This window comes from Protobothrops mucrosquamatus, unplaced genomic scaffold (assembly GCF_001527695.2).
Source record: "Protobothrops mucrosquamatus isolate PMUCROS unplaced genomic scaffold, P.Mucros_1.0 scaffold1432, whole genome shotgun sequence".
Taxonomy (NCBI): Eukaryota; Metazoa; Chordata; class Lepidosauria; order Squamata; family Viperidae; genus Protobothrops; species Protobothrops mucrosquamatus.
This window is the reverse complement of record NW_015387616.1, coordinates 235,627-248,235: the sequence shown is the minus strand read 5'-3', so window position 1 is coordinate 248,235 and position 12,609 is coordinate 235,627. Positions and strand designations below refer to the sequence as shown.

The 12,609-nt window shown below is 38.8% G+C and overlaps 2 protein-coding genes across 2 annotated transcripts in view; one reads left to right on the top strand and one right to left on the bottom strand.

The window, feature by feature from the left end:
- Nucleotides 1-3,029: 3,029 nt before the first annotated feature.
- On the top strand, nucleotides 3,030-8,790 carry LOC107292821 (colipase-like). The gene is made up of 3 exons (XM_015821947.1): nucleotides 3,030-3,129; nucleotides 3,577-3,699; nucleotides 8,674-8,790. The coding sequence occupies exons 1-3, from the start codon at nucleotides 3,046-3,048 to the stop codon at nucleotides 8,788-8,790; spliced, it is 324 nt and encodes a 107-aa protein (XP_015677433.1). The 5' UTR covers nucleotides 3,030-3,045.
- Nucleotides 8,791-12,121: 3,331 nt separating this feature from the next.
- The window catches only part of ARMC12 (armadillo repeat containing 12), a 13,826-nt gene continuing 13,338 nt past the window's right edge, over nucleotides 12,122-12,609 (bottom strand). Inside the window, exon 7 of the mRNA XM_029285228.1 lies at nucleotides 12,122-12,578. Coding sequence (XP_029141061.1) covers nucleotides 12,133-12,578 — 446 coding nt within the window. The 3' untranslated portion in view covers nucleotides 12,122-12,132. The remainder of the gene's footprint in view (nucleotides 12,579-12,609) is intronic.

The following is a 12,609-nucleotide window of genomic DNA, read 5'->3' as shown; positions in this document are numbered from 1 at the left end:
TTATCAACATGCATCTTACTGGCTGATTAGTCCAGAATTGCATAACAAATATTTGGATCCTGAGAAAGTTCCAGTAGGCCACATCTGTTGTTGGTTCCAGGTAGCTTCTTGTTTCAGGCAACCTGACATGCAACTTTGAGAAATAAGGTGCCTTTTACACATGTTATTATAGCAAGATTTTTCCACTAGACTCTGCTGAACTTCCTTGTTAAGTCCTGGGAATAATGGCGCTTGAGACGAATCATCTCCAACAAGTCTTTATTGTTTGCTCCACTCTACGAACAACCTGAGCAGAGGCACGCAGGCCTCTATTTATACCCTACGATCACCGGGCAAGTTCAACCAATCATGAGGCGGGCTTTTCCCGCCTTGCGCATGCGCACGAGGCTGGCGCCGCTCAGTCTGGTCCCAGGCAGCTTCTGCAAATGCCTGGGACTCTTGCAACGTCCCGAGCCTGCCTCTTGCAGGCTCAGGACACAACACCCCTTCCCCCTGGATGAAATAAGATTGCGCCCACATGGATGCCATCCTATAGATGGTAATATAATTAATAATGAAATAAAGTTACACAATGTATAAGGTGTGGGACTGTTCCTTTGAACCAGATCCAGTGACCCCCCCGACCTTGTTTTATTTAAATACAACCCGCCAGCACATTCAGTCAGCTTGTGCTATGTACCTGTTCACCTTACGTAATCGGCTAGGTATTTGGGAGGGCCTCTTGCCCTGAGTGACCTTCTCAGACCTGGAGAGTTTGTATTGTTATTCCCGTGGCCGCTTGCTCTAGGTGAAGTGCCCTGTGAATGACCAGTGACTTCAGCTTGGCTTTCCAGCCCGTCTCCTGTAATTGAGCAGTCCGGGCCCTGTTGGTCATTAAACCTGGTTGACCAGCCCTCACTGGAGTTATCTAACCCTTGTGAGTTCATTCCCGTGTTTCCTGAAGGAATGTGGGATTCCTGGCTCGTTTCTGTAGTGCTAGGGACTAAGGATGCCTCCCTGTTAGCCCTGATGCGTGAGGACATCCTCCTCTGAGCCCTTTCAGCAAGGGACGTTTTCCCCCTTTGTATTGCCTGCTCTCTTGCATGTTGTGAGTTGTGAGTATGCTCCCAGGTATTCTCCGTGTCTGGAGTATTGCTTGATAGGGGTGGATAATTAGTCTGCCACCGGTGGGACTCCCAGGCTGGAGTGTGTGTGGGGGTGTCTATGTACTCCCTTTCCCCAGAACTGCTACCAGAAGCACCTGTGGAAGTTGGGTGTTGAGTACCCATTTCCCTTCCCACAGCCAACGTAGGCTGTTGATTTTGAATCCCAGAATGCATTTCCCATTCCTCCTCCCCCCCCAGAGGAGACTGAGAAGGAACCATAGGCGCGTCCCGCCTCACACGTAATTGATCGATGTGGCGGCGAAGCACGCAGCCGTCTGGCACCCTCGTAAGACAGAGGCCCCGAGACTTTACAGACCACAGCCGGTACCCAAAGGTGGCCAGGCCCGTAATTCCTGGCCCAGACAGGATCACCTTCACGAAGGACCCATGGTGGGTGTGGCTGAGACACCTGAGCAGCTACACGTTCCGGATGCAGCCTGTCCAATTTAGTCACGAGCCGACGACCCCAGCGGAGTTCAGCCGGGCACTAACCCGTGGCAGTGCACGGAGTAGTACGATGTGCCAAGAGAAAGTCAGCTAACCTGTGATGCCAGTTGCCGTAAGTCAGCTTCTTGAGGGCGTCCTTGGTGACGCGGACCATCCGTTCAGCCAGACCGTTGGTGGAAGGATGGAAAGGAGCCGAAGCAGCATGGTGGATCATGTTGGTCCAAAGAAATCNTAATAGACTGGAAAAATTCTTATCACTCTCTGCCAGCATGGCTACACTGCCAATCTATACAGGTGTTCAATTGGTCCAGATGGCTCTAGACTAGAAAAGATTATGCTGTATAAAAGTATTCTAACATAAATGATGGAAGGGGGGGATTCTAGGATTCTTCTTTTTTAAATAAGCCCAACTAGAAAGTTAAGGGAAGAGGTTTATATTTGCTCTTATTAATTTTGCTTCATCAAAATAGGTCTATTAGTTCAACGAAGTTATTGATGAAAGGATCAAACCATTATTAATGAACTGACCTGGACCACACATCACACTAAATCAACAAGGCAAAAGCTGTAACATTACACTAAGCCAGAAACCATGATTTTCCACTCCAGTGCCTGGGTTTACAAACACATTCAGCCAAATCCTAACAAAGGATTGAGCAACAATGGAAGTTTTTAAGAAGAGACTGGACAGCTATTTGTCTGAAATGGTGTAGGGTTCCTTGCCTGAGCAGGGGGTTGGACTCGATGACCTTCAAAGTCCCTTCCAACTTTTTTATTATTATTACTATTATTATTATTATTATTATTATTATTATTATTATTATTATTATTATTATTATTATTATTATTATTATTATTATTACTACTACTACTACTACTACTACTACTACTACTACTATTACTATTATAAAGTTTTCCCAGGTTTCACAGAAAACTGACATATTGGGCAGAGATGGAAAATTTAAGGACACAAATTACATATCATATATCATGGTTTGTTGAACATATCACACTTGTTAGATTAACATGTAACACTAAACTTTGAATCCTGGTTTCCAATAACTGGCTGACCTCATAGAATATCCCAACTAAACCCGAACAGATCACAAAAAGGGCTTCCAGAATGTATGAACCTATTGGTGTAATGACCGCCTTGCTGATATTGAGGGTCCTGATCTCTGCAGATTTCAAATAAAAAAGGACTTATTCTTAACTTAGTATCCTAAGATTTGTAGACTGCAGCTCTTATATTTTGCTTGTTTCTTTACTGTTTAGTCTGCTGTTTCTTTCCAATTCAAGTTTGCTATCACTATCACATGTTTTCCTAAGATGCATTCATTGGAAGGAAGGGTTTATGTGACTTTGACAATGTGCTTTATAAACTGCAACTTCCCGGTAGCTCTGGACTCTCATCCCAAGAGCCTTTGATTAACTCATTGGCTGCCCAGAATCAATGGACAGACTTTGGATTTTGTTACTGCTGACACTTGCCTTGGCAGAGGCTTCTGTTCATCCAAGAGGACTGAATCTTAACTTAGTAAGTGAATGTGAGGTATCCTTGTTTTAATCCTCCCAAAATTATCTTCTTTTAGGTTTGGAGATGTATACAGCTAGGAATAATTTGCTCTTGTCCTATTCTTTTATTTTAAAAACCTGCAGCATTATTATGCAAGTGATAATTGAATAATATGCTGCAAATAATCACACATGCAATCAATCTAGGGTACTATGTAAATCAGAATATAATCAGAGATCAATGTCAACACACGACATACCATCAAAATTCCTGTGAAGTGATTATATAGCTGGTATAGGCCAATATAACCTGATTATGACTCTGTGCGATAATATATTTTTACAGAGAATGTAGTGATGAATCTAAACAGTCAAGGTCTTTCACAAAAGGACACACACAGAAAAATGAATGGACAAATTGCTGAATTAACCATCTTGTTTCACACATGTGATCTTTGTCTTCCTCTAGGACAATGGGGAGCTATGTCTTCAGAGCATACAGTGCAAAAGCCGCTGCTGTCACCGAAAAACCGGATTAAGTTTGGCTCGCTGTGCAGACAAGGCAGCTGAAAATCAAGAATGTTCCCTAAAGGTGAGTGTCCATTTTTAAAAAAAAAATTAGATGCCCATCGTGAGAGGATCAGAGAGATATATTCTGTTCAGCATGACAGCTGTTTTCAGCTAGCAGCACAGAGGACAACTTTAAAGCAACAGTGATATGCCATTCTTGCGTAAAACAAACACTGTGAAATAAAAATCATATATTAAGCCATTGGTATCATAATTGTACGAAAATGAATAGTTTAAAAGTGAAAAACATTTGTATGGAGAAACATATGTTAGGGGATTCATAGCTTTTTTTTTAAGTTTTATCGAGTTTCTAGTTTTACATTTAAGTATTTAAAAAGCAACGTGGTGGCTGGGTTAATCAATAATTCAATAACACACAAGTGTGTTCAGTACAAATCTCAAACTACCACATTAAATATTTCTTTTCTTTTTTCCTTAGCATTTACTGTCTCATGTTTAAGCTAATACAATTCTTATTATATCAATTAAGTAAAAAATAACATTGTTACATTTATCAATAGTTTTTAGCTTATATATATCCTAATTGCTTTAACAGTCAATCTTTATAGACAATCAATATCCTATAATTAGTTTTTCCCAATTTTTAGTTTCCCATGAATATTTAAATTTAACATTTAATATTTATAATTTCCAACTTTTAGATAACCAACGTTTCCTTTACCACAATTCATCACAAAATCTAATGTTCAAAATACATGTCCTATCTATTTCAATATATTCTATTTCTCACCATCTTACATCATCTAACTGATAATACAGTATAACATTCTTATTTTCTCCTAATTTCCAAATGTCTTAAATTTAATCACCAAACTTTCCCTTATTTCAACATCAAATACTTCCTCTCTTTTTCTCTTCATATCTACTATCTCATATTTAAATTAATACAATTCTTATTTTATCAACTACGTAAAGAAATGTTTATTACATTTATCAGAATTTTTTAGTTTATATATATCTTAATTATTTTTACATTTTATCTTTATAGACAATCAATATCCTATTTATTTGTTTTCCCCAATTTTTAATTTCCCATCAATATTCAAATTTAACTTTTGATATTTATACTTCCAAGTTTTAAATGATCACAGTTCTTTATCTCAAATAATAATAATAATAATAATAATAATAATAATAATAATAATAATAATAATAATAATAATAATAATAATAATAATAATAAAGTTGGAAGGGACCTTGGAGGTCATCGAGTCCAACCCCCTGCTCAGACAGGAAACCCTACACCATTTCGGACAGATGGCTGTCCAGTCTCTTCTTTTTTTTTTTGTTTAATGAAAAGTTTTATTAATTTTAAAATAACCCCCCCATACAAATACAAATATAAACATACCTTAATCATACATCAATACTCCTAATTTAATACACAATTCTGCTTCTAAACATACATCAATACTCCTAATTATTTTATTTCTACCCTTCCTCCCACTCCCCCCCCCCAATTCCCCCCCAGACTTCCCAGAACTGATTACAGGGTTAAACAAACATCATCCCCAGTCTAAATATAACTACCCACATATAAAGCAATCAAAAATAAGCATACTTTAACTCAAATGAAAACAATCAAATATAGGCATACTTTAACTCTAAATGTTATATATATATATTAAAAAAAAAACCACTTTCATAATCTTTCTAAAAATAATCTATCCATCTTCCCCAAACTTAAAGTTAAACCTTCAAATATACAAAAATCTTTACCATTTCTTTAAAATAAAAAACAACCAGTAATCTTACTGCTATTATTCATTTCTTAATTCAAATCTTAAGTATAATAATAATTCACAAATTATTTCCTAAATATCTAATAATATTCTCAAATGTTTTGAGCCCATTTAATCATACAATCTTTAATTCTATAAATTCTTCTTATATAAACTCTATTTCAATCTTTAATCTCAAATACTTTCAATCCTTTAAAATAGTATAAATTTCTTCAAATAATAATTTCCATTCATTTAAATCACATTATTAATAATAAGTCAACTACAATTTACAAATTATATCCCTTATATCCAATAATATCATTTCTCCAATATTTTAAACCCATTTAAACATACAATCTTTAACTAATTTTATAAATTCTCCTTATATGAGCTCTACTTCAGTCATTCAAAATAGGTTATTGCTTATAAAAAACCTCCATTAATCAACTACTTTCAATCCTTTAAAACAGTATAAATTTCTTACAAACTTATCACCTCATTATTATATTGTATTATTTAATAAAATATTCTCTTTCTTTTTTTAAAACAAATTCAAACCATTAGTATACCAAATCAAAAGTTCTAGAAACATAAAACTTCCAAAACAGTCCTTATAAATCTGTCCTTCCGGATCTCTTCAATCTCACACCTCCCATCGGCTCCAAGTAATTCAACAAACTGGTGCATTTCTTCCATTCTTTGAAATCGCTTTATTGATAACAAATCAACCTTCAAAGCCGGTAAGTAAAACAGCAACATCTCTTGGTATATTTCTCTGACGTGCGACCCCTAAATTAACTCTATAAACTTTTTTTTCTCAAAATTTCTTCACGGTCGCACACCAGAACCACAACCAGATCTATCACAGTTTCCTCTCTCAGTTTTCCTGCTCATCTTTCAATCCTCCTCTCAAAGCAAATATTTCCACAGCTTCTTCAACTTTTACAAGTCTGTCCTCCTTCCCTTCAGCATTTTCAGATAGTTCATTCGCCCTTCCCTCTATACAGTTTGCATGAACTGTAAAACCTTGAAAAGCAGATGCGATGTTTTCATATAATCCATCTTTCAGTATGATTGAGGAAGGGAACAAAGGTAAAAGCATTTTAGATTTAGACTGTTGTAGAATCCACATAACTGGAGATAAAATCACAACTTTAGAAAAAGCAGAGATTCCAGCGTATTTTAAGGGCATTTTCAAAACTTCTTCTGAGTATAATTTACTCACAAAACAATAAATACAAATTATGTAGAAGAAAAAAGGAAAACTTGAGCTTTCAGTGGGCTAAAAAAAACCCACCAACAACGTTACAATGTATCTCTATCCATTCAATAACAGGAAGAAGAGTGAAAGTTTTCTTAGCAGCAAAAACAAAAGGACAGCAAATCCGCAGCCATTTTCTTCTCACTTTAACTTTATACAAGATAAGGAAGATGTTATAATATTTTCTGAGTTAAGGTCTTAAATCACTCAAATCCAGTCCTCCTGGTCAGTTCTGTCTGCTTGCACTCTTACTCACAGTTCAAATTCTTTAAATAGCAGATGTGAAGGCTGCGTCTGGCTTTGTCCCTAAAAAGAAGGAGCAAAGGCACCATGGGGTGCGGAGAAAAAGCCCAGACTGCGAGAGAGCTTTCACCCCCTCCTCCAAACAAAAGAACGGAGGAGAAAGGGAGCTCCATCTCTATCTGGGCAAGATCACCCCTCCCTCTTCGCCCAAGGGACGAGGTTCCAAGCCGAGAAACAGCTAATGACTGCTGTTTCTTCAGGCTTTGACGCAACCCCAGGCACCGTCGATTTTTTTCGACGGTAAGGGGCGTCGTTAGAGGTGGCCTTCAGGCGACAGGTCAGAGAAGAATTTTTGAAGGTCACAACCTCGTAAGTGACGAAGGTCTCCGTCCAACAAGGTAACCAATTAACAAGATTGAGAGTCCTTCAAAGAGGAGTCAAGATCCAAGATCCATTAGATCATAATCAAGATCCATTAGAAGTATTCAAAGTACACATCTTGTCTGTTTGAGTATATTTTATTTTAATTAATAACATAACATCCTCACTAATAAATCCAAACCCCAATTTTCTTCAGCCTTATTCTAGCTTTCTTTCTTTGTCAACTCGCCTTCCATGTGCGTACTTTTAAATCATCAAATAGATCTCCCTCTGTTATTGTATATATTATTTGAAATAAAAGAGACCATCCAATTGCCATTCTTTTTGAAGGACTGACAAATCATCTCTCTATTATTCCATCTCCCCGTAGTTGTCCTGGAATGTTTATCTTCCCTTCAGTCTGTTCTTCTTACTGCTCAGATTTCTTCTTATTTATTTAGAAAGTCTTTTCCAATTTTAGTGTTATCAGTCCCTTTTGTGGGTTAACTGTGTTTGTTGGTCCATTAAATTCTCTCTTTTAGACAATAACAGGTTGTAACCACAAGATTTAGTCACAAGATGTCACCAATGCCGTTTAAGGTTTTTTAAGTCCAAAATTTTTATAATTCTTTTTCCAGTTTTACCTTTTTTTTGTAGGTAAAAACCCAAATCTTCAGTAGGGATAAGAAATCTTTTGGTCCCCAAATTTTAGAAACATGTAAATCCAGTTAAAATAAGGTTATTCTTGTAACATTTTAAACTCCCCTGGATAGTCAGTCGCCGCTGCTCTCAGAGGGTGGGATAGGATTTTCCTTCCCTCTCTCCACAGGGGGGAAAATACTTTGGGCAGCTTATACAGGTAGAAAAGATAGGTAGGATTGAAGAGAGGTTCAGATCTCACCCAGTCTCATCCGCGCTGCTTTAGAAGTGCCTGGTGGTAAGTTTGACTTCGGCTGTCTGCAGCCTAGTGACAGGCCATATTTCTATGGTTGATCTTTCGTCCGCCGGTTTGGAGGGCTGCCCCAGATCAAGCGGAAGGGCTACCGCCCTCCTGCGATCAAGCGGGGATCCCCTCCTTGCTTGTAACCCCTACAGGGTGACTTTTGACCCTTTCCAGGGTCCCCCAGTGGTGCGAAATCGAATGCGGAAGACGGAGCTTGCCTTCCAGAGGCTGCGGCGGCCACGATGGCAAACCAGAAATCCAGGGGATTCATAGCTTAATGTTGGTCTATATCCCAGGCTAATATCTCTGTTTTCTGCACCTTGGGAAAAGTGTCCAAGACAAGGGAGAGACTGATATGAATCATAGAAAAATGTATATTAATTGCATGAATGGATCCTGTAAGTCTGGAGATAATGATCTTCTATATCTTTGTGTTTCTTGCAGAGTCTATATGCAGTTTATTACAAGTGCCCTTGTGAGACGGGCTTAATCTGTGATACCGATTGGACCATTGTGGGAAGCGTTGTCAATTCTGACTTTGGCATTTGCAAGGACCCATGAAATAAAATCAGCAGTGAAAAAAAGAAAGAAAGAAGTATGGTGGATAGATTTACCCTGGCTCCTTTAAGTAGCCACATAGCTATTATTACTTTCATTGCAAAACAAATTCCTATGCTTTTACATACTGCTCCAATAAGCATGCCTTTTGTTTATCTAGATTTCAGTTAAGTTCAAACATTTTTCTCATCTACTCTAGTCAAAACAAGGCCTTGCCATAGATTTTTTTTTTTTTTGTATATTTGGTATTGTATTAGCAAGTAATAATATCTGGCTCACCTTACTTGGACTTGGAACCAAATGTAGGATGGAGGAAAAATCATTAGGTAAAAATGCCATGGCTCTAGCCTAGACTGGGAAGCTGAAACAATATCCTGACAAAGTATCTGAATCAACAGGTGTGAAGATACATCTTCAAAACCTATTACTGCTAAGCATGTTCATTCTCTTTTAATGATGTATATCTTGCTCCTCAGTACTACATTTCTAGAACGAATAAGACTAAGATGGGAATTTATCTTTCACAAAATCGGAGTGTGGGAGATAGAAGTAGTTTTCAAACTCACATGAAATTGCAGATCAGGAAGTGAGCAGAAAATAGTCAACAACAGCACCCAATGAGCAGAGGAAGAAGGCATATGATAATTAGGAAATGATTTTTTTTTTAATTATTAAGGCAGTGATTCCCACTCTATTCTGATAGTCTAGCAATGTAGTGAGTTCTAATAATTAACCTTCTCTCTAAGGGGCTTCCAAATTTTCACAAGAGCAATTAAAGTGAGCTAGAATGAGGGATAACAAGTGATTGGGTCAAAAACACACAAGAAACATCATGACTGGAATGTCCAGGGCCATGTCACAGTTCAAAAGTATCAGTAAAAGCTCTTCCAACCAAGCTGGCCTCCTGTCATTTCATGGACAGCTCTATATAGGTTTCTTTGTAGCAACATGAATAGGGTTCCTATTGCCTTCTTTGGGATATTTTGTTCAAATTCCCAGTCTAATTGGCAGTCTTAGTATGACCTACAAGAGTAGCAACTGTGTTTAGCTTCCAAGACCAGACAGGATCTCCAAAGCACTGCCATTTGAAACATGCAGGACTTAATTAAATGATGTTACATTGATCACAAACCAGTATTTGCTGTCCGTCCTATCTGCCTGCCCGCCCACCTGTCTGCCTGCCTCTCTCCCTATATATCTACTGCAATATGTCCTAGTTTGAATCATTTGAAAGCTGCCATTCTTTTGGAAATGACTTCTGGATGAGAGTTAATAAAAAATATACAATCGAATGCCTTGACATTCTTCATGATTTGTCACACACACACCTCTAACACATTGTACTATTTCTGTCAACCATTTCATTTTAAATTACCTGCTGCTCTGGGTAATGTTTAATTGTGATGATGTAAAAGCCCAAATGAAATAACCTAGCGGTCATTATGAGCTGCTTAATTTTGGCTTTTACATCATCCCAGTTAATCCTGAAAGGGAACAGTGATGCTTAGAAGTAACGTAAATAAAAAAGGGTTATAAGAGTAATATAGAGATAAACAGTAGCTAGACTGAAATACCTCACTAAATCATAGTTTGTCAAATAAGCTACAATGACTTGGTTAACACATAAAGCAAAGATCTAAATAATATTTTCCGAACCACAGTGTCTGAATTTACTATGCATTAAGCAAAACAGTCAAGTAAGTAACTTAAGAGGCAGCCCACTCAGAAGGAAGAGAGTATCAAAAGAAATGGATGAAGAGAGAAGTGTGCAGCAGTTGTGGATTTGACTTCAAAAAAATGAACTGAAGCATCCCATATGATGCATGAATGTATCACCTCCCTGTGGCATCTTAAAATATATGTGCTTTTCCCTACAACCAAAAGGTACACAGCTGTTCTTTTGGAAGGGTCATCTGGGGATTTGTGAAACAGTTATTCAGGAGGACACAAAGATCCACTCCAAATCAGAAGACAAGCAAGCCTACAAATCCCTTCACTCAGAAACCAAACAGTAGCATCAGTAGAGAAAGAACAGGTCCAAACCCTACTAGGCCTTATTCTGTTCTGGAGAATTCTGAGGTGGAGTACAAGCAAGGCCTTCCAGTTTTGGGAATGTTGGTAGCAGCTGATGACATCCCACATCGAATCAGAGCCATGGTGGCGCAGTGGTTAGAATGCAGTACTGCAGGCTGACGCCCTCCTCACTCCAGGAGTTTGATTGTGACCAGCTCAAGGTTGATTCAGCCTTCCATCCTTCCAAGGTCGGTAAAATGATGACATTGGCAGAATGGCATCATCATACATATAACATCATCACATGATACAAGGATGTAAGTCACAGCATTTGCATGATTATATCAAATGCCAGTCTCATCATATGTCCACATTATCTCTCCTGTAGACATCCATGGGAGTAATGGGGAAAAAAGGCGAAAGAATGGCTGCTCGTAGGGAAGGGCATTCAAGGAAGGCTGAAGCTTTGAAAGGCTGAAAGCAGACATCAGGGAAAATCAGTTTCAACTGTCACTGGCCAAAGAATAAAGGAACCCTGGTCCACTCTGATGGAAGGTGATCCGCAGAAGTAATGTGTTGGGTTTTTTTTTTTAATTCCTGAAAACACTTACAGCTGGAACCAATTATCTTTGGGAATGTGACTTGTAGAATGTTTATCTTTTGGATTGACTCAGACACAAGTACCACCTGACTCCTTGCATTCCTGGTGAAAACATATAGCTTTACAAACAGGTTCAGCAGGAACTGAATTTCTAGATTTATTGTGGGTTTGTTTGCTTTCTGCTGGAGTTTAATCAGGCTGTGAAAATACATATGAGGGAAGACCTGGGAACGTTTCGGAGTGAAATCACTGAAAGGTTGTTTCCAACGCTCCAATACATGATAGAGAGGTTATGGTTAATATTTGTGGTGGAATCTCCAGCTAGACTGGAGGGAAGTGTTAAGAAGGGTGCGAGTTTAGAGTCTTTGCATTGCAGAAAGTGGCCCAGGCCTGACCTACCCCCAGAATCCCCAATGCCTTGTCTGCCTGTTCCCAAGGAAATGCAGTCAGGCTGGTGAGTTTCTTTAAAATAGGTGACTAATAATAAAGTTTCTGTTTAAGACTATTTATGAGGGTTTTAGGTTGCTTGCACCTGACAGTATTCACCTCTCAGTGACAGAAAAGGGACTGCTTTTTTTTTTAAACTCTTCAGACAAGGGCTCTTCTGATTTGGGAGAGGCAAGAATATCTGTCTCTTTTGTAGTTTTTTTAATATAGAGACAGAAAGGCATTTTCTTCTGTTTGCCAACCCATTTTATTAGTCTCTTTTTTCCTCTGTACAACTGCCCCATTCAAATGCTGTTGTCACTTTCTTCTGACTCAGCAACGGGAGGAGAGTGAAAACTACCCATGGGTTCCTCCAGGACATGGTCACTGCCCTCCACACTGACATTCGGAAGGGGGTGGAAGCTATGATTGGCTCTCTCAAGGGGAGAGAAACTATGGCCAGTCTCACTGGTGCCCAGGAGAGGGTGAAAGCTTCCGCCACTAGTCTCATCAGTGCCCACGAGAGGCTGAAAGCTGCCACCACTTTCAATGTGAGGAGCATCAGAGGAAGACTCAGTGGTTGGAATTAAAGGCTGGTCAACAAGGGAGGCATTGGCAATCTGGCTTTGTCTGGTGGATTCAAGAGGGTAAGCACTGGGCTCAGACCCCAGAGTATGCCCACTACTGATCCTGCTCTCTTCCTTGTTTATCTTCAGGCTGAGGATCACTTTGCAAGCCTGAGTCTGCACGCCTTCTTCAGGATGGACAATGAGAGCCAGCAA

What these genes read in the sequence shown, in the direction of transcription:
- LOC107292821 (XM_015821947.1), top strand. Translation starts at nt 3,046, where the DNA reads ATGGACAGACTTTGGATTTTGTTACTGCTGACACTTGCCTTGGCAGAG. An exon ending in GAGGACTGAATCTTAACTTA is followed by an intron (nt 3,130 to 3,576) that starts GTAAGTGAATGT and finishes GTCTTCCTCTAG; the next exon opens with GACAATGGGGAGCTATGTCT. An exon ending in ATCAAGAATGTTCCCTAAAG is followed by an intron (nt 3,700 to 8,673) that starts GTGAGTGTCCAT and finishes TGTTTCTTGCAG; the next exon opens with AGTCTATATGCAGTTTATTA.